The 22899-nt window shown below is 36.6% G+C and overlaps 6 protein-coding genes and 1 long non-coding RNA gene across 9 annotated transcripts; 2 read left to right on the plus strand and 5 right to left on the minus strand.

Moving 5' to 3' along the window:
• Positions 1-15: 15 nt before the first annotated feature.
• Positions 16-2455, minus strand: LOC141899917 (uncharacterized). Its single transcript, XM_074786537.1, has 4 exons — positions 1791-2455; positions 1530-1678; positions 1312-1436; positions 16-1228 (listed from the first exon to the last, which is right to left on the minus strand). The coding sequence occupies exons 1-4, from the start codon at positions 2377-2379 to the stop codon at positions 1138-1140; spliced, it is 954 nt and encodes a 317-aa protein (XP_074642638.1). The 5' UTR covers positions 2380-2455; the 3' UTR covers positions 16-1137.
• Positions 2456-4072: 1617 nt separating this feature from the next.
• Positions 4073-6806, plus strand: LOC141898311 (uncharacterized). Its single transcript, XR_012618545.1, has 3 exons — positions 4073-4154; positions 6573-6646; positions 6723-6806. It is a non-coding gene; the product is annotated as an uncharacterized LOC141898311 (long non-coding RNA).
• A 1675-nt stretch (positions 6807-8481) lies between these two features.
• Positions 8482-12253, plus strand: LOC141899457 (testicular acid phosphatase homolog). 2 transcript variants are annotated; one of them, XR_012618626.1, is made up of 11 exons: positions 8482-8639; positions 8942-9037; positions 9141-9227; positions 9310-9456; positions 9543-9626; positions 9709-9804; positions 9876-9999; positions 10071-10159; positions 10237-10430; positions 10761-10859; positions 10940-10976. XR_012618626.1 is itself a non-coding variant. In XM_074785794.1 (11 exons), exons 1-11 carry the CDS (start codon positions 8538-8540, stop codon positions 11050-11052), a joined length of 1212 nt encoding a protein of 403 aa, XP_074641895.1. In that variant the 5' UTR covers positions 8482-8537; the 3' UTR covers positions 11053-12253. The 2 variants fall into 2 exon arrangements, 1 of the variants encoding a protein (XP_074641895.1); XM_074785794.1 differs by having other exon boundaries at positions 10237-10411; positions 10940-12253.
• A 149-nt stretch (positions 12254-12402) lies between these two features.
• LOC141900069 (uncharacterized) lies at positions 12403-16665 on the minus strand. Its single transcript, XM_074786783.1, has 12 exons — positions 16602-16665; positions 15482-15600; positions 15304-15390; positions 15059-15226; positions 14119-14982; positions 13874-14036; positions 13700-13785; positions 13428-13601; positions 13167-13313; positions 13018-13092; positions 12864-12942; positions 12403-12766 (listed from the first exon to the last, which is right to left on the minus strand). Exons 2-12 carry the CDS (start codon positions 15561-15563, stop codon positions 12535-12537), a joined length of 2157 nt encoding a protein of 718 aa, XP_074642884.1. The 5' UTR covers positions 15564-15600; positions 16602-16665; the 3' UTR covers positions 12403-12534.
• Positions 16666-16976: 311 nt separating this feature from the next.
• LOC141899585 (TATA box-binding protein-like 1) lies at positions 16977-19868 on the minus strand. Its single transcript, XM_074785969.1, has 5 exons — positions 19184-19868; positions 19015-19097; positions 18759-18926; positions 18582-18676; positions 16977-18500 (listed from the first exon to the last, which is right to left on the minus strand). The coding sequence occupies exons 1-5, from the start codon at positions 19511-19513 to the stop codon at positions 18232-18234; spliced, it is 945 nt and encodes a 314-aa protein (XP_074642070.1). The 5' UTR covers positions 19514-19868; the 3' UTR covers positions 16977-18231.
• Positions 19869-20058: 190 nt separating this feature from the next.
• On the minus strand, positions 20059-21293 carry LOC141898827 (WD repeat-containing protein 55-like). The gene has a single exon (XM_074784944.1). The coding sequence runs from the start codon at positions 21291-21293 to the stop codon at positions 20187-20189; it is 1107 nt and encodes a 368-aa protein (XP_074641045.1). The 3' UTR covers positions 20059-20186.
• A 20-nt stretch (positions 21294-21313) lies between these two features.
• On the minus strand, positions 21314-22823 carry LOC141898828 (inosine triphosphate pyrophosphatase-like). Of its 2 annotated transcripts, none has more exons than XM_074784945.1 (4): positions 22767-22823; positions 21995-22091; positions 21678-21870; positions 21314-21594 (listed from the first exon to the last, which is right to left on the minus strand). In XM_074784945.1, the coding sequence occupies exons 2-4, from the start codon at positions 22088-22090 to the stop codon at positions 21314-21316; spliced, it is 570 nt and encodes a 189-aa protein (XP_074641046.1). In that variant the 5' UTR covers position 22091; positions 22767-22823. The 2 variants fall into 2 exon arrangements, with proteins under 2 accessions (XP_074641046.1, XP_074641047.1); XM_074784946.1 differs by lacking the exon at positions 22767-22823 and adding an exon at positions 22666-22700.
• Positions 22824-22899: the final 76 nt, after the last annotated feature.

A 22899-nucleotide genomic window follows, 5' to 3' on the forward strand; every position in this document is an offset into this window, starting at 1 on the left:
ATTAATTAACTCAACTACATGTATTGCAGAATTCTGAATGATAAAATCTTGTGGAATGATCATCTACAAATATTATTACGGACGACATGATTCTTATATTGGTATGAATAGACATCTATCAACACCATAAAAGCTTAAGTACGAGAGTATTTGTGTTACAAAATAATGAAATATTGTAAAGATTGAATGAACTGTTGCACGCGCGAATAACAAATAAAAAATTTCCACCACTAAATCATTATTTTTATCACAAGGATAGAATCACCATAATTCTATAAAAGTAATGCAAATGTAATTTCACTTATAAAATGAGCACCGATTATTATTATATATTTCAGTTAACCTTTTATTGTAATGCAGTGGTCATATAAAAATAAATGGTAGATTTTTACTGATTATATCCGTGTAACCGTCTTATATTTCATTCAAATATGTATTTCACCGAATTCTTAGTAAATTAGCACCTTGGTGAACATTCAAATAGTACATATATACAATTTTTGGGAGGGGGTAAAAAATCATATACCGGCGGTACATTGTACTAACTAATGTACTTACAGTTGGGGGTCAATGGAACAAGAGCCAAAATCATACAAGGGGGTTTAAAAACGGCAAAATAGGCCACATGTACAATTTGAATGCTCCCCTTTTAGAATGATGTACATATTATCTTACAAATTGAAAACTTCTGACTTAAATGATAAGATTTTCTGGGATCGTTGGAAGTTCCATATGACAATTTCTTGTGTTATTAAAATTTGAGATAAGGAATGAAAAAAGATAACAGTGATCTATACCAAAGCTCTTCCATTATATAAAAGCAGAAAAATATGTGTCTCACACAACACACAATGATAAGAGCCGATCTAGAATGAACACATGTGAAAACCTGCCGAGTGTTAAATATACCGTATGTTAAGATAACCACCAGCCTTTTCTATCTAGACAAAAGAACTCGATCAATAAATCGAGACATTATAACATTCAATACACATCATACATTTTCATGAGTATTATACACTAGAACCCACCACAAAGTAACGGTACCAATTCCTTCATGAGGTTTTAAAAAACCTGTGAACTTGGTCGACTAAGTGAAATACAACTAAGTAAGGCATTATTCAAATAAGGCAGCGTCTATTTTATTCCCAATAGATTATTTCTTAGTTGTTTCTGTTCATCATCTCCAAACCCTATGTTATTCAGATATTGAGGAACAGATCCATACCTGTAAAAAAATAGACAAGAAACTTGCATTAGATGAAATTTTGTGTGAAAAAAAAATCATAGAAAAATTAAAACATTACTTACTTTTCATCAATAAACTCTAATAATTCTTCCATTATTTCTGCCTTGGCATAAGCGAAGTCATCACCTAAACCATAGCGTTCATTTATTTCACTGCGAACCCGTGGCATCACGTCCTTTAAACCTTCCTATAAACAAATAGAATAACACGTACATTAAAACTAGGCCTACTGGATACCATTAGTTCATTTTCAAAAACAAGCACAAATCTTGAACCTTACTTGTGTTACTGCATAATCCCAAATAATATATTCTTTCGTCTTTCCCATCACAGATAAAATCAAAGCAGATATTATACCAGTACGATCTTTCCCATGACTACAGTTAATCATTGCAGGTAAATTAGATGGATTAGTCAAAAGTTTTAAAGCTGAAAATACAGATGTACCAGAATTGCATTATGAAGACATTTCACTTGTATAACATTCAAGACATTTGATTTGTATAACATTCAAGAAAAGAGATTTAAGGAACAAATTTACCTGCAGCTATACTTGCTTGACTGTGAGTTACGATATCCTTGTACTGTCCAACCAGTCCCAGAGGGTTCAGAACATGTTTGGCAAAAAGGGACACAAAATTTTTATAATAACCAGTACTTTTCATTAGATCCCCCAACAAATATATCAAAGACACTAACTGAATATACCATGCTCCTCTAGAAAATATTGAAAAAATATAGTTCAAACGGAAGAAATTAATGAAAAAATGTCTTCCAATGTTTTCGCTCGTTTTTGGGGTAACAGGGGAATGGGACACAGCTTCACCAGGTTTATAGGTCCATCGCAGTGTAGGAAAATTGACCTTACACACTTGATAGAATTTATCAATGAACTTATCCCCTTCATATCGACTGTATTCCGAAGATGCGCGACCATCAATAATAGACTTCATTCCGAGGTCTGCGAGCATGTTTGCCTCTTCCTTCGTTAAGAGATCAGGTCTCGAGGAACGGTACAACATAGGCAGTAAATCCTGATTTTTCTCGTCAGCAGGAGGCCAAAGCTGACGAAAATTAGCAAGAGAGGGCGGAGCGTTCTCAGGAATAAGAGGCTGGTTTGGATGCGACATATTAGTTCCAGGGTCCGCGAAACAGCTATTTACTCAAGACCACAGATGTCAACTGTCAGAACAAACCGACCCGGAAGTAAAGCGGAAGTAGAGTGTCAAAATTATGACCAGTAACTGCTGCCCTCTCTTGATCCGACGTGGAAAAATTGAACACCTGGGTTCGAATCCCGTTGGCGCTTCGCAATCAGATAGCGATAATGTTTCTTGATAAGTTTCGGAAAGTACATGATATTTTGGTTCGAAACCTAACGTGGAATATAATTTTTGAGATTTCATGCGATGGTTCATTCTGCAAGTTGTGCGTATTCCACGCGATTTGGAAAGGAGGTTTATGGAATCTATGGGCTATATAAGCATCGCTCGGCATCGATTTTGTTGATTTACTTGGAATTTTGGATCTTTGACTCAATTAGGACGCGGCTAGTCATATACATATAGCGGGTTTTACATGGAGTCTACTGTGAATTATTAAATTGTTGATCATTTGTATTATGTATTCATTTGTTTATCCATAAGTCATCTTTAATTTGAACATCTGATCATGATGAGCCATGCCACAGGCACTGAATCAAACGGTAAAAGAAAACAACTGGAAGACAATATTCTCGAGACAACGACAAAATCCTGAAGTCGAACCTAGCCGTACCGGCGAAGTTGTTCCTGGAAGACCGTATTTCGGTACTTATTGTACCGTACATATTCTGTATGATCCCTCGTTGGTGCTGCCGGGCACCGTCACACAACTACACTTCGGATACCAGGACTCTGGATGATTTGCGTTTCGAAATGTGGCTTCTTTTTAATTAAGTCATCACGCGGTACAACCAACTTAAACGACTTCTACATCAACATACCCGAAAAAAAAACTTCTCGGACTTTACACGTGGAAAACGACCAAAAATATGAAAGTGGACAAAACGACCCCAACCTTCCTTGTACGTTATCTCGAGGTATCAAACTAGACGCCGGCCAACATAAATCCAACCCGTTACTAGCCGGTGAGGCTGGTTGGAAGAATGTCGGAAGCGAAATTTCCATTTGTTTAAGTCGATTTAAACAAAAAAAGTAAATTCGCCCGCCGATCACACAACCAACAAAAATATAACTGACTAGAAACCCTATTACTAGACTCAAGTTTACTGTCGAATTAGGTTCAGCCGATCGGGAGAACCACGGTACCTTGGCTATAACAGAGAGTGGTTAATCGCCATCAAACGAGGTTATAACTGTTCTTTGCATAATTCATGCGATCTATTTACTGTGTATACCTCCAGGGCCCTAGAATTAAGTCAATATTACCCGGGCGTTAGACTTTATCCATGGTATCATATACATTTTATTAGAAGATCGACTGATACCCAAAAAATAACGAACATTTATCTGAATTATATATGCTACGTGTGAACTAATGACGTACTAGTGATGAATAGCGAATAGCATGCGTTACTAATTGAGAAAAATAATTATCTCGTATATCGATACGTAACTCAACACGGCGATCAAAATGTAGGCAAAATGTCATACAGAAACATATAGGTATGAACAGAAATATAATGTATATATCATATACAGATACGAGAGACAAATGTCAGATATTGGCAGATATTTGATTATTTTGCGCAACCGACAAACGACAAGTGTAAAAAAACGACAGTAGGCCGAACGCGCGCAACGTCATCACTCACTTGCAGCAGGTTTGGTTATTACGCTCCGGAACAACTATTCTAGAAACTCGGACGGTATCGAAACATCGGGATATGGGATATGCAATCTAGGTAAGTGAAATTTTATTGAACCATTGCGAGGCACATTGATCACAAAAATATTCGCTCTCAGAAACTGCGCTCGTGACTGATTTGTCTCATGGTGAGATGAAGAAGTTAATGTCAAGCAGACGCAGGCTAAATAGGAAAAAATAATCCTTCCGTTTTTTGTCTTTCATTTAGTTTTGGGTACCTTAACATTTCACAAGATATAGCATATATTGTTACGATTAAGGTTCAGATAATTCTGCAGTGCATTCACCATCTACATATTTTCGAAAATTCCAATCCCATGCAACGCTCAATATACTCAACTTTAAGAATCGCATTAAGTTGGACGTAGAGCGGAATATGTTTCTAGCATTTTCGTTTGTTCTGAGTTTTTTTCCGATTCAGCGCACGTTTGAACGGTCGATCATGAGTTTGTTTTCTTTCTCGGTCGCAATTTACTTACAGCAAAAACGAATGAATAATAAAACTCTGTTACACTTTCTAGTCGGTAAAAGCCTGTCTCATATCTCCTCGTTTTCATTCTTCGGCTTAATGGAGGGATATAGCCATAACGACCGCTTCAGTCAGATTTGGATCTCTGATGCCATAAAGGACCCACACAGATTTCGATAATCGACATAGATGTTTTCATATAGCTAAATCTTCGAAGATAAGACAACACGATAATCCCTGGGAAGGTAGAATAGCCTACTAAACAGTCTATCCCATTAAGCGCTCGTCCAAGTGAACCGAATTAGCGTGATTGTATTAATTCCCGTCACCTCCTCTAGCGTCTCCCCACCAAAATTAAACGGAGATCCATCAGAGAAATTGATGGTACAAAATGATTATGTTTACCTACTTAAGTATTCCCGGTTCTCGTTCAATTCTAAATGGGTTTTTTTCCAATGCATCAGCTGAACAAAATTTAAATGAAGTACCAAAGAAACCACGTTAGATCTATACATATCAACACTGTACAATGCGCTCAGGGAAATAAGGTCCGGGTAAATGATGCAGATATAGAAACGAATTTTAACTTTCTGAAAATAACATTGATTAGTATTTCTACTATATTTGTACTAGAAATGCATATTAATGTGTTAACGAGTTATTCATGAATAGACAGCGCGATTTTTATTGCCATTAAGCGGACAGTGCTTGGCCAAACCAGGAGGTGATTAACTGGAAGGCTTTTGAGATAATACGCATTAAGCCGACGAGCTTTTCTGCGATCGTTTTATGTTTCTTTTTATGTCGGAGAATACGGTGATTTGACAGATAATAGCGAGGTGCAGATATACAGTATAAGATCCATGATATAATGAGGAAACTAATAAATAGGAATACAAAAAGGACGTAGTGTCAAAATATACGATAAAGGAATTTTGAATCCACTGAAGACTCGAGGCTGACGGGAAGGTACGATACTAGCCGAATTACAGGATCAGGAAGATTTCGAGTCTGAAAAAAAGCTTTTTAGAGTCGGATATACTTTTATTACAGTCGTTGCATATGCTATATAAATTAGCACTTAGTTTTATCCGCATGCAGATTGACGAAGAGCCAGAAATGCTCAGCGTTAACAAAGTTGTAATCATTTATGGCGCCACGATCATTCGAGATTTCTATCAAGACTCACACAATTCCGGATGTTTCAATCGATCACCAATCAATCACTCACTCTCGAAGATGATCAATCTATCTGAAATCAGATTTATTGTAAAACAAACTGGAACTCAGTGTTGATAAAACTTGATTCTCACCTACTCATGAGATCTGATCAATACAGAAACCATTAATTCTTATCGTCTCTCGAATTCTTCTTCTTAATGGTAGAGGGAAACCAAGGCCAGAGTCTTTTGTGCAGTCATAAATCTTCTGCCTCGGTTAGGATTACTGATACATGCACGTATGCAAGATCGTCGATAGCTCATTTGGTACGAATGTGCGATTACGTATAAATGACTATCTAAAGAATCATGTCTTCGCCGATCCTGTTTTCGAAATAAAGTTCCTCAATATCGAGCGGTTATTGATTCATTGATTGTAAAAGATGTACGCGACGCGACTGTTAAAGATGTATGCGATGAATAATTGAATATGAATATATAGATTTTCTTATTGATCGATGTATTTACAACATCTTCCCATTCCTTTTCGCAAAGCCGTTGTCCCGTCCATTGATCTTTGAAATTCGAAGTTTGATTACATTCTCTGTCATAACGATAGCCTCTTAAACTGGACATATGAACCGGTATATTGAAATTCCGTGAATGTGCACAAATGGTATGACAATTAAGCCGTTGTTGATATTCTCCGATTGCAGTCTCAAATAAAAATAGTTTCTTTCGTTCAACGAAAAGAAAACATCTCACAATGCCCCCTCCGGGGCTCCGTATCTAATCGATCTACGATGAGTGTACTTGTATTTTGTAGTTGGATGAGAATGCAATGTGAAGTCATAAGTCTGTTATTGTTTATTCAACTCTTTTCATTCACAAGTCAAGCTGGTAAGCAAAAAACAATATTCGATGTTCTTGGATGTGAAATAACTCATTTTGAGATACCTTGTGTTAATCTTTACAGCTGACGTGCATCCAAAAAATGTAAAACTGAAGGGGTGTAAGGGTCGCTACGTCCACCTGGCATGGGATCCGGCGAGTCCACGAGAACAAGTCCGACTGTATCACATCGAGTATTCTGTTGTATCGCAGCCCAATGTTTGGTATGATGCAGTTACTATCGGCGGAGTTCAATCAGATGCGAGATTTGAACTTCCCGGTAATGTGAACGCGCTGTTTCGAGTAACAGCTTACAGTAATTCGCTGGGAATTAGTTCACCGTCGATGTCTGATTCGAAATGCATCACACCGGCCGATAGACCTGATCGAAATCCATCTGACGTAACCAGCATACCAATATCTGCCAATACGATTATGATATCGTGGTTGGTATGTATCATATCCATTAGTATCTTCATTCATACGCTCAGATGATATCTACCAACCTAGAATGCCAATTCTATCTGGCTATGTATATTTAATCGGAATGTAAAACTTTTTACGTTTTAGCCACTTTCAACATTAGAATACAATGGACCAGACCTGATGTACGTTGTCCGATGGCGTCTGAAGAACACCGCTGAAAATGCCTGGTCAATGGCTGTTTTACCAAAAAGTGATACTTTTTACAAAGTTAAGAATCTACCGACTTATTCAAAATGTGAATTTAGTGTGGGTTCTGTGAACTCTATCGGCGTATCGCCCGTGAACCCACAAATTAGAAGTGGCTTTTCGGGAGAAGATGGTACGTCATTGACGAGCAAATAGTAAACAAAATAGTAAATTGTGCTATATTGGTGAGAATGACAGATTGCGATTAATGCATTTTATAATTTTATAGTACCCCTCGAGAAACCAGACAATTTTACGATAGAAGTATTCCCCGCGGATCCAACTAAAACGAAATTCATGTGGTCACGTGTAAATACATCCGTGGCAGTAATGAAAGGACGATTTAAAGGATACAGGGTATAAACATCAAAAATTATCCCCGTATCTTGAAATTTTGATAGCCTTTGCCATTCTATTCCGACAAGCTTTCTTTTCAGATTCACATCGTTGAAACAACCAAGGATCGTCACCGGCACCATCAATTCGAAGTAAAATGCGTAGAGATCTCGCCAGATTATTTACATCGAAATGAAGGTCCCATTTCGAATGTAGTCTCTCTATTGAAATATAACACCACATATTCCGCGTGGGTTGTGGCCGTTAACAGCAAATACGAAGGACCCGCAAGTGATAAAATATCATTCCAGACAATCAATAACTGAACCGTTCACTCTCCTCCGAGTGCCCAGCTACGGCACGATGAACGATTCTAACGAGCATTTAGAATGAAATTTTTCGTGAATAATAAAATCGAGTAAAAACTTGCTGATATAGTTGGTAGAATTGAATCGTCTCGTAACAAATAAACCGCGTGGCATGTACTTCATCGCTTCCGTTAGGGATAGTTGGAAACGGATGGGAACATTTTTGGCGACAAACGGTGGGCTAGTCCGATGTCCGTGTTGTAATGTTCACCAATACGTTCCGTTTCCGGTGGTTAGGGACCACCAGGATTCCCTCGCTTGCCAGTACCTTATTAAATTCAATTTCAGCAAAATTGTAGTGAAAGCTGGAAAATTAACGACCTAAAATGACCCATTAGATGCAATAATTAAAAAAGAACAAATCGCAAAACGTCGTAAAAAATTGAAGTACAAACGATTTGTCACTTATCATCAAATACAAGTGGCAACAGGTGTCACTACCATCCGGCCCTTGCCTTGATTTGTACTTTTTATCAAGAGCGACAAGAGTTAGTGTGTGTTTGTTGTTGATTCGCCGTCTCGTCATGTCCAAGTTTATACTTCTTATTCGTTTAGTCATATTGGTGTTATTAAAGAGCTGCTGGGGGCGATGTCATATTCCAAAAACTCTTAAATTAGTTAACTTGGTAAGGATTGTTTTAATCTATCTCGGATTTTACAAACTCAAGACAGTGTCCAGGCCCCGCGCGCTGATCCCTGCCTGGCCTGTCACTGTCTGAATGAGCTGGAATTCTGGGCCGCCCTTCTTTCATCAGGAATTCCTAATATTCAGATAAGTTCTCGGGCTTGAGTTCTATAGCCAAAGTCTGCCCATAGCAGAGTAGATATATTGGTCTTATTGCCATTATTGGTACATTGTCATAACGTTACCTTTTATTTTACCTATGAAATTATGATTAATTTTTTCATGTTTCGTTTTGCTTTTCAGGTATTTCGACATGGCGATCGCACACCTGTCAGAACATACCCCACAGATCCTTATGATGAAAATTTCTGGCCCAATGGCCTCGGGCAGTTAACCGAAGTAAGAAAGATGTTGATTGAAAGTAGACTACAGCTGATGTCAATTAAAGTTCATTTATATTAGAAAAAACACCTCAATATTAAATGGTATTTTCTGTTTGTAGGAGGGTGTAAAGCAACAGTATGAATTAGGTCAGTTTCTACGCAATCGGTATGATTTATTCTTGGACAGACAGTACAAACGACGCCAGGTCAGTGATAAACCATCAACGTTTTTTTATCAATGATTCAACAGTTAATACCACATTCTTACTGTCTTTGATATTGTTTTAGATATACGTCCGCAGTACAGACAAAGATAGGGCATTATTGAGCGCTCAAAGTTGTCTATCAGCATTATATAATCATTCGAATATAGGTATAAGAGGAATTAATTGGCAACCAGTTCCAATACATACAGTCCAAATAGAAAAAGATTTTGTGAGTATTTTTATGCATTAGTCTTATAAAATGTTGAATCTATGATTGATGAATACTTTGTACTACTAGTGATTTGTGTTTTTTAGTTGTTGTATCCACATTATGACTGTCCACGATATAAACAGCTTTGGAAGAAATCAATAGAAGAAATGGATTTATCACAATACCAGGTAAAAAATGAGTCGGGTGCATTCTCCAGATGTAAGAATGAGTTCAATTAATAAGTTCAATTCATTTGTGTTCCATTTGCAGTCATTTTATGAATATGTAGCTAAACATGCTGGTCTTAAACAAAAAGAAATGGATATCCAGTGGCTTTGGCACATTGCTGGTACTCTGATGGTCCAGGTAAGCTCAAAGATATCAGAACGCTGGAGATTTGTTGAAATAAATAATGGACTATCTGATTTTTGTTGCAGGTTTCTAATGGTCTGACGTTACCTAGTTGGGTTACACCTGATGTCTATGATACTATAATAAGGTTGAAAGATATCGAATTCCAGATGAAAGGTCATATACCAGAGATGATACGAGTCACTGGAGGTAGATGAAGTCGTTAATTTAACCTCTTTAGATAAATAAACATTTCCTTATTCTCGTAATCTTAATTCCAGGGAATTTGTTAAAGAAAATGATCAATGACACGGAGGCTTTGTTCAAAGCGGAATTGGACGAACAAATGAAAATGTTCATGTATTCAGCTGTAAGTTTTTAATCCTATGATGATGTTTCAGGTTTAAGGAGCTACTAATCAGTAATTATGCTCCTTTATTTCTGTAGCATGATACTACAGTGTCCGTTGTTCTGAGAGCGCTGAAAAATTTTAATGGATTGATGCCACCATATTCTACATGTGTTATGCTGGAAGCCCATGACACAGGTGTGGGTGAACCTTATATACAAATTCATCTACGAAATGATACGTCACGTCCTCCGTATCATCTCACATTGCAAGGTTGGTAATTAACCAGTAGGTACGTAGCGCACTTTTTAGATAAACTTGGTGTGTTGTTTGTGACCTGCATGCGGTGTGTGATGATGAACGTTATTAATCAAATACGTTGATTCAGGTTTCAAAATGAAACCTTCAAATGATGTATTGTATTGAATATACATGTAGAATTCTAAACTTTTGGAACCATGGGTATGTAAAAATAAACATAAATTGAAGAATCAGGGACAATCATGAATTTAGACCGTTTGTGCTTCCGCTGATCTGGAGACATCGTGCATAGACCTCTACCCTGTAAAAGATATCCCTCATTGTAATTGCACTGTAACTAGTTTCATCAAATGACTTGTAGGTTGCACCCCTGACTGTCCGCTGTCGAGGTTTAAAGAAATACTATTACCACTTCTTCCTCAAGATATAGACACTGAATGTCGTCTAAAATTCAGTACTGGTACGCATCCAATAATACAATACTTTCATGTAATCATTAATGATTCCACAAGTTTTCATCGACATTTTATTTTTTTTCAGCTGCTCCAGTTATTGGCTTTACAAGTTCAGTACTCGTCATGCTGTTTCTAGTAACATTTTGTCCTTGTTTAAGCTGTAAAAACTGGACACGTTATGTGATCAAATATTCTTGATGTATGGTGATGCTGGATAAGAGGAATTAGATATTTGGCTTCATGTTAAACTGCTCAAATAGTTGATAGATTAAAATGCAATTTTATGGCATTTTTCATAAGACAATTCATTCATGTCATTTAAATCATTTTCATCATACTTTAGCTGCTGTTGTTGATCATTCCATGGTAGCCATGTATAAATCAATGAGTGATATAATGTATGTCAGACAACTTGCGGGACGCTGAATGAATGAAATTAGAAAAAGAAATGACTTTTTTCATCAGATAATTTGTTAGAGCTTCGACATTTTATATTTGAGAAAACCTTATGACGGATCTGAAAATTTAGAACATACATCAATTGCCATTACAGGTTGCTCTAGTAGGACTTCAGAGCAATTTCATAATTAAAACCAAAAAACAGGTCTTCATGAAATCTAGACAAACTTGACATTCGATCAATCTCCTTTGATTTAAACTAGAGTCTTTAATGGAGATTATAACTTAATGTTCTGTGATACATGTGCGTGTATATATTTATATTTTAAAGTATTTCTCAAATTTTCTAAAACTTCTATCATTTGAAAGCAAATATAGTGGTTCCGCTTAGAGCTGATTAGAAATACATCCTAAGTTCAAGCTGTATTCATGTCTAGTAGTCCATTAAGTTTGTATGTATGGTTGGTTACACATATAGATCGTTTGCTTCATTCACTATGTTTGCTTTTACACATAAACTTGCATTAATAGAGGTTTCGCCTCTTGTATGAGAACCTGAGAAAATCACAAATAATATGTCACAGCACAGCCAGTTTATGCACATTCGTACATGATGTTGGTCGCAGTTTTCCTTATGAATCGATTCTGTTTTACATGAATTATTTATCAATTGTTTATAAAAATAGATTTTCAATTATATTGCGTTTATGAAACTTTTAATTGATGCGTTGAACTGGTAATTGTATACTCCATCAAGATCTTACATATGTGCTATATATACATGTATCTTACAAATTCTGAATGCAAATACAATGTCCATGTTAAAGCAAATATTGTTTTTTTAAGATCATCTATCTACCTTATTGTATGGTATATGTACATTTAAAAATTTGATCGCGCATTATTTGTGATAACACCTGCATATGTTGAGAATGTATTTATCAAGATCTTGCCCTTGGTATTTTGTTGAATCTTCATATAGACTATGAATAAAATTGTGATATCGAAATACCAGTATTTCATAGTACGTCGTTATGGGAAAATGGAATTTTTGAAATTGAACGCCAGACTGCACAATAAATATCCAAGATAAAACGGTGTAATTAATTTTAAGAAAGCTTTTATTCAACAATAACGAGATACATACTTATGAGCAGGACAACAGTTGAAATAAGTGTTTTTCTAAAAATTAGGCATATTAAAAAGTAGAAACTTTGATGTACAATAATTCTCATTACAAAATGTACTTTAATTATAAGTCAATTCATTTTTATCTATTATTCACATCTGACTCACATGGTCAGCATGTAAACCTGTTAAATCACTGTTTTCAGCTTGCAGCTCAACCGTTATACCGGAAAACATCCTATATAAAGAGCTTGGTGGTAGCTCTGCGGCGCTGACATTACCAGTTAAACAGAGACTGTTCAAAAAACGCTTTGGTCTTTCTTGCAATGTTTCTTGTAGGAAATTCCCCAGTCTATTCAAGTATGCCAAAGATATAGTATTGTAGCTGAAAAACAAAACAAGTGAAATAAGTGAAGTTCCTGCAGTCACTTCTAGTTCACTTTTGGTTTATATCGATTAGTGAATATGTTATAATATGGTACCTGATGTCTATGTCCAGTAATTTCATACAAGGCTCTTGTTGTAGTGAAATAGATTCTACAATTTCTACAGCAATTTTTCCTACGAAAAGGAAAATCATAAACATTACTATCACTCAAACTTAACATAGATTACCCTATGATTGCTGGTATTTACCTAGTCTGTTCTGAGACAAGACAATGGAAGTGAGACTAGACTTAGCCACAGCATTGCAAAAATCCACATGTGACACTGAAACAAAGTGAATAAAACAATTACCCACGATGCACATGGTATTGAAGCTCGAGAGATAACAACAGACCTACCTTTCTCAAAAACTGCATTCAGTTGGCAATAAACCATGATCAACTCTCTGAGAGATGTATTCATTTTGATCAAATCATTGAGCTTACTCAATGAAGCTTCACTTAATGACATAGCACTTATATCCAATGACACTAAACGCTGTTGTACTAAAGGAGTGTATTGCATCCATTCGAGCACATTTAGAAGAGAAAAAAGAAATATATGTATTTATGTGTACGACACATGATCTCAGTAACCAACAACTCAAATGCCTAACTTACATGTAATGCTTTCAAATAGTTGAATGAGTTCCAACTCATTAAGTCCACAGCCAGCTATACCCAGATGACTTAAAGATAGATCATGCTGTACAATATATACCAATGCCGAAAAGAATCCTCCAGACAACATATTCTTGGCCAGATCGAGATGTACAATTCCATGGTATTCAATGCCTGTAAATGCATTCATATATATTTTTCAATCAATAGATGCCTGCAGTGTACAAAACCTATTCAAACAATTTAGAACATAATGTCATATAAATGCTTACCACTTGATGGTATTATAGGTGCAAAATCTTTAAAATTGTACAAGTCTTTGAGTTTCAAGGCCTTCATAGGATTAGTTCTCTTCCTTCTAATGAAAATAAGTTGTAAAATAAATTGTAAGAAAATTTGAACTTAAAAGAAAATTTGATACAAAGATTAAAGAAAGATAAATTTACCCATGCATAACAGCTTCAAGAACCTCCAATGATGATGTTCTATTTTCCAAGATATCCCGTGTTTCTTCAATTACTAGTTCCGTTAATTGGCCAAGAGATATCATGTCCTTCAAAACATTTGTTAGACTAGTGTAATGATTATTACCGGTAGTTGTTCCATTAGCTGAAATAAGAGGGATGAGACCTTTAATTAATGATGTATGTGTTCGTGAACACATTCAGGAATGACACACGTATAGCTTTACCTCTTTTTCTCTGCAGCCATGTAGATTGTAGAGCAAATCTTTGTAGAGAATGCCAACCAGACAATACTTCAACAAGAATGGATTCTAAATCTAGATTATTATATCCACTGCTGATGATTGAAAGACTTTTTACACTGGTCGGCACAACATTTTTCGAATTAAATAATCGGCGAAAACTGTTTGTCGACCCAGCCATTGGTTTGATCGCCTCATTAAACAAGTCAATTTCATTGTCGTTTCCAGTATTGGATGCACTACATGGTAAGCAGAGCTTATTTTGAACTTCATCCGTTGCTTTGGCAAACGGTAATTCTCCTACAGCAGTTTCACAATCTGTCAAACTACAATATAGTTTCGCTTTTGGTTGAATACAAGATGAAACAGATATAACTGAAATACACGCTGAACACTGACAGACAACTGATTCCAGTGGGCTTTCCATCAGTAAATCAGTTTCACTGCTATTCCTTACAGACGATTGTTGTCCCGAACACAATTTCAACAAGTCTAACATATTTTCCTGAGACAGCATTGAATGAAACAACGATATGTGCTCCAAAACGTCAAATTTCAGCAATTCAGAAACAACTGATCTGATGGCTGGAAACATATGATCACGAGGATTGTGTAACACCAATCGTTGTAAACTTCTTCCTACACTAAGCAATAATGCCGGACTTTCCAATAGAAAGTTTGATTGTTTTCCAAACAATGTCAATGTTTTCACATGCTTAGTAATTTTTTCAGCTTCTTCAGCAGTAGTGAGTCTTTTATTTGAAGAAATGGTCTGTGAAGACGTATTGTTCAACTCAATTCGCTGTCCCCAAAGTCTATGTAAGCACATGTGAAATCGTATGATGGGATCTGTAACGGAGAAGATTTATTAACTAATGACGAAATGCATTTCATTATTAGATGAAATCAACTTAACTCAACATACCAAACCCATCATATGTTAAATAAGCCAACATATCTTGAAAATGCCGGGCTAAGTATCTCTCTTGAGGATTGTCATATAGCCTTTCAGTTTGAAAAGTTGCAGGGTTGTTACGAAAGCATTCCGGCCTGGTTTTCATGTGGTTCTTCCACGCTTCTGATGTAGAAATACCTGCAAGATAAAAGCGAGTGAGATATAGATTTAGGACCCATGACGAGGCGTATACAAAATGGTATGAATAATCTCACCATGGGAGACATATATGTCTCCTAATCTCTGCAAATCATAAGCGCTCCAGTAATTCAAAAGGCTTTCAAGCAGGACGTTTGGAATATCTGAAGAAAAGGAGTACATTCAATGCAAAATTTCATTTACCATTCATGTTTAGATGGCTTTATTAGAAATGGCAGATTACATACAACATACCAGTTAAAGACGCCTCGTTGAAATATGATGAATTTTCAGCTATGAATATCAAACACTGTCTATACAAGCTAGTGACAACCATTTTCACATGAACACAGTGTGCACTCAGGTGCTTGGATCTAAAAATTAAAATTAATGGTTCAGAATTCATTCAGTGTCATTATTGATTAAAAGAAGCGCACCGAGGTGGACTTCCATAAAGGCCCAAAAGGCAAGTGCTAAAAAAGGCCTACCGGTACTAAATGTGGTAGTCCAGTTAATCAGGGAAGTGTCTCATTACACTTCCCTGAGGATCATTCATTTATTACGTACGCATGAAATTTGAATTTTTCACCCCCCTCTCTCTCTGTACATAAAATCGGCCAGTTTATCATATACATTAAGCATGACAGTACACAATTGCACTGACCCCTCCCCCTCCCCTAATGTGTACATAATAAATGAATAACCCCCTGAGTTAATCTAGCCGTTTTTCTTGATTATAAGGTAAGTAGGGAGCCAAACCCAAATCGTCTCAGTCTCTGCCTCAGGTATTCGTGCTGCATTTCGATATCTGATTTGAGAACCAGTTTAACAGCCAACAGGTAATAAGTAAGTAGGTTTTCTTGTAGTTAAGAGATGTGCACAAGCCCTGCCCTAAGCCTAGACTGGGGCTTTTGTATTGTTTGTTCAAACTCAACTGTGACTGTGGGTTATGTTTGTTTGTTTGAAATAAAAAAAATTTTACCCAGTAGATATTTTTCCACTGAAAAAATATCATATTTTTGCATAGGCCACCACATAAACTAGACTTTTAATGTGACTGTGAGGGACCGAGGCGAGTTAGCACTCCCAGGGGTGAGGATTCGAGCTACAACCGGCCTCTCAGACCCACCTCCACCATCACTGCGCCAACCTGTGTACCAGCAGAATAATCAGCCTGTTGATTGAGGCTGGGTACCAGGAATCCAGGATGATGTCGAATAAATAAATAATAATAATGCTTTTTTACACTCGTCTCTTCGTCTTCCTTCTGACTTCGACTTATTTATCTTTGGCAAATATAGATTGGGAATTTAATAACAAGACATCTTATCCTTTGTCAAGCTTTAATCAGCCAGTATCTGTGCGCTAAAATTACTTTTTCCTTGTCGATTATCAGTTTTCTGGAGATATCAATAAATTTATATTTCATTGTACGTATTGACAAATTCAACTACCGACGGGTGCTGCCCCCTAACATGTGTAGCTGCAATACGATGGCATGAGCGGTTCGAATCCCAAAATTTCATTGTCCGTCAAGGGGTTCGGCACTGTATATCGTATTTGATACACTTCAGGATAAACTGTCGATATACATGTATTTTCTGAGTTGTACACCTATGAGAAAAAAAAACATAGACGTCAGGAAAAATATCTAACAGAACCAAAAAGAGATAAAGACTCATAATATTTTATACAAGATCAATCATTTATTTCATATTTTTTCTAAGGTACAAGCTGAATAATGGGCTAGTAGACCTTAGTGCAAAAACAATGAATAATCATGAAAAGTCAATAGAATGAAAATGCTACAGACATGAAAACAAAAATCAAATGACGACGAAAATACAAAATGTTACAAAAACAAATGAACTAGTTTTTTCAAATCAATAACAGGTAAATTCATTCATATCACATGAAGTACAACCAACACTACATACACCATTAATACTCAGTCCAGCAACCTGCTCCGATATCTCGATACTTACACAGCTGGACAGTAATACAATACACAAGATACTTAACTTCTTTTAAGTTGCATAAAAATTGCAGCTGTCATGCAAAGAATTGAATTTGAATAAGTGCATACATATTACAGATATAAGGTCAGACACAAGTTGCACAGGATACTACTTAATCGATCTTATTGTTAGTAATAGAATTCCTTTCTCAATCAAAGAAGTATAGAATATAGAGAATACGAAAGTTCAGTATATAACATCATATATACATGTACAATTATATACAATGTTTCCTATCAGCGAAGAGAAAAGTAATATTTTACACTCAATACCAAAAAATTATGATAAAACCTGCAGAGCCTTTTTTTCAGGACAGACAAGCTATACTACAGTGAAACCTCATTAAAACAAACTTCAGGGACCAGAAAATATGATAGTTATGTCTAGAATGAAATTATTAAAATCGTCCTATTTGGGACCAAGTTCTTGGACTGTAATAACCAATAAATCATTATCCGGTATAACCAAGGTCATTCTAACGAGGCTCCACCGTATCAACAGATTTAAAGGTATGAAATAACACTTCATTTTTTTGTTTTGACATAACATGTACATTATTTTCGGTTTATAACTTCTTTGAGTCACTTTCCTTGCATTCAAATTTCAAGTATCGTAGCACATCAGCTTTTCTTACAACATTCTGACATGCTCATTGATAATATCGAGATCAATTCCAATTAAAGCGCTACTGACCAAATTTCATTTTCAGCACATGATTCTTTTTTAACACATAAACAGATCACCATCAAACAATACAATCTTAACATTCAGATTACTTTTCCAGCACAAAATAAGTCATAACAAAGTTTGTTTGAAGTTAAATGCACTCAGTCTTGAACCATCTGAATGTCTGAAACATCAGCGTATAAAGCAAAATGTCTAAGCAGCATTAGATCCCTGACTCATTCATGCCAAATTCTCAAAGCTGAGAAGTAAATCCAAGCAAGCAAAATTATCCTATAACAGATTTTGATCAATTGAATGTAGTTAGTCGAAACTTTCATCAGTGTCATATTCTTCCGATTCAACCATATCTGAAAATTCCTCCCCCGAAAAATATTCGAAGTCTTTCGCTGATTTATACTGGCGTTGCATTTCAAGACGTTTTGTTCGTTGTCGATTCCAATGTTTTTTACGAAATGTAGCACCACCCATGTTATCATTTTCAACATCGTGATCATTTTTCTCCATGCGATATGGATACACTAAAGGGAATATATGTTCAACGGCTAGTTGAATATTCGAGACGCACGGAGCTGAAACGAAAGAATATATTTGAAAAACCCTTAAATATTGCTTGCCTATTATTTGATGGATGATTATGGCAATTCGAGTACCTGTTATGGTAATGCTTCCAGTTGAGAAGATTTTTAGAGTTGCTTTAGGTTCAGAAATTCTGTACGTTACACCGGGATGTAATTCAGGCTCATAGCTACATTTGATAAATGAAAATTTATTGATTTGCTACAATTTCAATTTAAAATAGGCACATGTGTATAAGATCTTTTAAATACCTCGACTTTTCTTTATGTTCATTTGAAAATTTTGCTATTCGTATTCTAAATGGCATTGAGCACGTCGCTAAAACGTTCACAATCCTAAATCGACAAAATCTGATTTTGAACCCGAGACGCTGTAAACACCTGGCAAATTTTCTTGACGCAACTTTTGCCTCCTCTTCACTGTGGGAAAATTTATTGAATAGTTAAACAGATTGAAAATAAACCATGCATAAAGGACAGCATAAATGTATGATGATTTCTTACAGACCTTGTAGCACCCGTACATGTTATCTTGCCAGATGACCACATACTTGCTGTGGTGTATGGTTTCCGTAGTTTCATTGTGACCATCTTGAAAAGAAAATAAGCATGAAACAGACAAAGCAAGCGTATGCACAATCTATATATAAATATATGATGTGAATTCTGAATCTTACCCCGTTTTGCCTTTTATATTCAACATTGGCTCCTTCTAAAGCTATAGTTTTTAAGTCCAAGTGACATCTAGTGGCGAAACTACACACTACATTATTAACGACAATGTCGATAACGGGTCCTTCATCCGTTTGTTGCGTTTCTGCCAACTGCTGTTGCGATTCAGAGTTTTCCTGACCATTCTTCATTGAATGATTGTAAGTAGTATCGATAGTATGATCATCATTCAGCGACTTGTCCATATCACTATCAGGCTTAGATTCTGGTATAGAAGCTACTGAGGGGTACAAGTTTTCAAATTGCAGGGCTGAAGTAGTTGTTGATGCCATCATAACATTGATAAAAGAAACCGACTTCTGTAGCTTGGAAGTTGGAAGCTATGATGACGTTCGCGATCAAATGTCAGCAGAGACTGAGAGCCGACCGAGAATGATTAAGAACGGCGGGAGTGTTCGTCGACTGTCAGAGCAATAACTGGAGAGTAACTATTGATAAGTTAACTTATACACCGAGATGTCGCTTTTGTCTACCAAACGAACTTACCCTTATCGCGGTAAAACATACTTGTATCACAAAAGTCGACATTAGATGCACTAAATTTAAGAGCCACTGCAAATATAAATTTTCGGCTCCACCTTTACGTTAAATGTTCTCTGTCACCGCATATACATACAATGCAAATGATCAAAAACTAGGTTCGAATCCCACATTTTCTCGGCGGTTCTAATTACCGACCAAAACCGTCCAATACTGATCTTAGTTCTTTTCGTAAGATGATCGAGTGTCTTCACTGATCCTTCGTATACGTTGGCAAACACGAAATTAGGTTCGAATCCTACGTAAGCCTGGGATTTTTCAAAATTCTAATGATCCTCAATATAGTATATCCCCTATCTATCCTATGCCGAGTGTTGTTTTAACAATGTGAACTTCAGAACCGTGATGTACACCAGAAATACATACATTATCAATATGAAGGTTTATTTTAATAATTGTTGTACATAACTAGTCGTCTGAATCCTCACTATCAGTATCATCATCACCATCATCATCGTCATCATTATCTTTATTTTCAACTAAATCGCTAAAAAAGTCAGAATTTTTGGCAGCTGAACTTGTATTCAGGGATTTTGTTTTCGTGTTCTTTTTTGCCTTCTTTTTGGTATCAACAATTTCAGTTTTAACATCTTCAACATTCCAGAACTTGATTTTTCCATCATGCGCGCAACTGGCTAAAAGTTTTTCATCGTGGGATAACGATAAATTTTCTACAGGAAAATCATTATGTTCACCGACTACACCAAGAAATCTATTGGGTAGAATATGAACAGCACGGATGACTCCATCCATAGATCCAGTACAAACAATGTCATCACTTATAGCTATCATACAATCGATTGATAACGGGTGACCTGGGAAACGATCGCTAATGTTTCCCCATTCACCCCAATTGAATATATTCATAACACCTTCGCCATCACCGCATAAAACCTTATTTTGTTTTTTTACAACTGACAATGAAAGAAACTCTGAATCAAATAATTCCGACTGCAATTCCATTCGCTTACGTCTGATGTTGAATGCAGTCAACGTTCCTTCGCCGCTCGCTGCTAAAAGAATTTTCTTGTCTTTATCGATGTGAAGTGCGCTGATGAATTCTTCGTTCTCTTTCACAGCCATGATAGCTTCGGGTTGACGAATGTCCCATAACTTGACATTTCCATCATCATCACCCGTTGCAAATTTGAAATCATCGATAATTTCCATACAAAAAATAGCCGAATCATGAGCTTTCTTCATTTTCTTGATTGTTTTACCATTTCCCATGTCGATAATCTGAATAGATTTATCTTTTGAGGCTGTATACAACTTTTCGCCGTCATCAGAAAATCTCAAAGACCTACATGATTTACTATGATGTGACAAAGTCATTAATAAATGATTTGTCTGATTTTCGGTGGCTGAATATGAATGAATGGTAACAGTACCATCAATCTGTCCAGCTGCAATTACATCTTTTTTTGTATGAAAACAAATGTCATTCACAATACACGTATCATCGAATTTGATATCTTTCGGGACATTAATCATGTCACTTGTAGATGCAGACATTCTCTTACCAAGATAGTCACCTACTTCGCAAAATGATTTTGAAATTCACTAAGAGCTTTGAAGCGATGAGAAATTTCGTTCTTCTTAGACTTGGGTAACTCTGCGTAAGTTTGATCGAATCCTTTTGGCTCGAAACAAGGATCCCAACCGAAACTATTTGGCCCACGAGGAGAAACGATCGTACCGTCTGTTTTTCCTCTGAATAATACTATTTCATCACCAGGTTTCCCGCTGTGATAGGCAAATACGCAAAGTGCATAAGCTGACTTGTCCTCAAAACCATGAAGTAAACGATGTAAACCTATGAAATACAACAAATATAGTTTTCATCAAATATCAAACAATACTGGCTTAAAATGATAGGCATTTGAAGAAGATGCCTACCTTCGGGTTTAAGATTCTTCAAAAACCACTTGATATATGGTCCCGGCAATCCACCAAGTGCGTTAAAACATAGACTTGTATCTTCTACCAAAACCGGACCTTCGATCAAAGTTGCAGCCGTTTTACACTTGGCTAGTGACACTTCGTCAGGAGTACCCTGATACTCTGGCAAATCAATGTCCTTGCTAACAATCTGGAATGAATAGATTTGACATTAAATCTAATATCGGCACGCACATAACAAGAGATTAGAGAAGAGAAATAGAAGTAGGCTTGTGTCATGATCGTTGAGCCTCACCTTGAGTTCTCAATCTCACCTGTTGAGGAAACGCTTTCCCAAGTATCTTCACTAGTTCTTCCAATTTATTTTTGTTACCCGTCACAAATGTTATAGGTTTAACTGAGCTGGACATACTGAAAAGTAAATTCAATGACTTCTGAAGATAGATCAATGATTTAACAATTATCAACTACCGAACGGCAGTGGCGTTGGAAGTGCTGCGACGAAAGTCGCCCGTGGCAATAATTAGCTGACTGACGTTTTTTTTCTTTGAATACCACGTTTTTGAAGAAATTAAGTAAATTCGCCACGACAATATTTAGAACCTGTCCAAAATCGGTATTTGGCTGCAGCAATCAAAAATTGCTTCCAACACGCCTGAACGGGAGTGCGGAAAATGTCGGAGACTCAGCGCATAGGGCGGACCCAATGCAATGCGGCGGGGAAGTATTCGAGCTGCACTCTAAATTGCCAGAATTTTCAGGAAAACATTTTTCTTTTAATAATGAAATATGAATCACCGTTACCACGGCATATTTTCTTGGGGGAACCCGTGACCCACTTTGGTGGCTTCGGGCCTTCTTCAGCTCAGCGCTCGTCACGATGCCAGCACTGGCAGCAGAGGTCGGGCCCGCGGGGATGGATGGATGCCTTATTCGCGAGTTTACTTTGTTCCACCTGTCCACTCCAGTACCCTGCTTCCCTCACCTTCCAAAAATCCTTGCTATTTCAGACCCTATTCCTTTGACAACAGCACATTACGTTTACTGTATATTCATTCATAAAGAAAGTGAATGAAGCTACGTTACCTTTCGTGGTTCAATGAATCGCGGCATGTGTTGCGTGAACGAAAGCATGATAAAATTGTTTACATTCCACTGTAACATATTTGGAATTTCAATTCAATTGAATATTTATTGCTCACAGTTCATTCTCTTTTTT

The sequence above is a fragment of the Tubulanus polymorphus genome, chromosome 2, assembly GCF_964204645.1.
Source record: "Tubulanus polymorphus chromosome 2, tnTubPoly1.2, whole genome shotgun sequence".
Lineage (NCBI taxonomy): Eukaryota > Metazoa > Nemertea > Palaeonemertea > Tubulaniformes > Tubulanidae > Tubulanus > Tubulanus polymorphus.

Coding starts and splice junctions, on each gene's coding strand:
- LOC141899917 (XM_074786537.1), bottom strand. CDS start 2,379: ATGTCGCATCCAAACCAGCCTCTTATTCCTGAGAACGCTCCGCCCTCT. Junction 1,437..1,529: donor GGGATTATGCAGTAACACAA/GTAAGGTTCAAG, acceptor ATTTGTTTATAG/GAAGGTTTAAAGGACGTGAT. Junction 1,229..1,311: donor TTAGAGTTTATTGATGAAAA/GTAAGTAATGTT, acceptor ATTTTTTTACAG/GTATGGATCTGTTCCTCAAT.
- LOC141898827 (XM_074784944.1), bottom strand. CDS start 21,293: ATGTCTGCATCTACAAGTGACATGATTAATGTCCCGAAAGATATCAAA.
- LOC141900069 (XM_074786783.1), bottom strand. CDS start 15,563: ATGGTTGTCACTAGCTTGTATAGACAGTGTTTGATATTCATAGCTGAA. Junction 14,983..15,058: donor TTTAACATATGATGGGTTTG/GTATGTTGAGTT, acceptor TCTCCGTTACAG/ATCCCATCATACGATTTCAC. Junction 12,767..12,863: donor TTACTGGACATAGACATCAG/GTACCATATTAT, acceptor TTTGTTTTTCAG/CTACAATACTATATCTTTGG.
- LOC141898828 (XM_074784945.1), bottom strand. CDS start 22,090: ATGTCCAGCTCAGTTAAACCTATAACATTTGTGACGGGTAACAAAAAT. Junction 21,871..21,994: donor GGAAAGCGTTTCCTCAACAG/GTGAGATTGAGA, acceptor TATTCATTCCAG/ATTGTTAGCAAGGACATTGA. Junction 21,595..21,677: donor GAAGAATCTTAAACCCGAAG/GTAGGCATCTTC, acceptor TGTATTTCATAG/GTTTACATCGTTTACTTCAT.
- LOC141899457 (XM_074785794.1), top strand. CDS start 8,538: ATGTCCAAGTTTATACTTCTTATTCGTTTAGTCATATTGGTGTTATTA. Junction 10,412..10,760: donor GTATCATCTCACATTGCAAG/GTTGGTAATTAA, acceptor AATGACTTGTAG/GTTGCACCCCTGACTGTCCG. Junction 10,860..10,939: donor TCGTCTAAAATTCAGTACTG/GTACGCATCCAA, acceptor ATTTTTTTTCAG/CTGCTCCAGTTATTGGCTTT.
- LOC141899585 (XM_074785969.1), bottom strand. CDS start 19,513: ATGATGGCATCAACAACTACTTCAGCCCTGCAATTTGAAAACTTGTAC. Junction 19,098..19,183: donor AATATAAAAGGCAAAACGGG/GTAAGATTCAGA, acceptor TTTCTTTTCAAG/ATGGTCACAATGAAACTACG. Junction 18,501..18,581: donor TGGAAGCATTACCATAACAG/GTACTCGAATTG, acceptor CTTTCGTTTCAG/CTCCGTGCGTCTCGAATATT.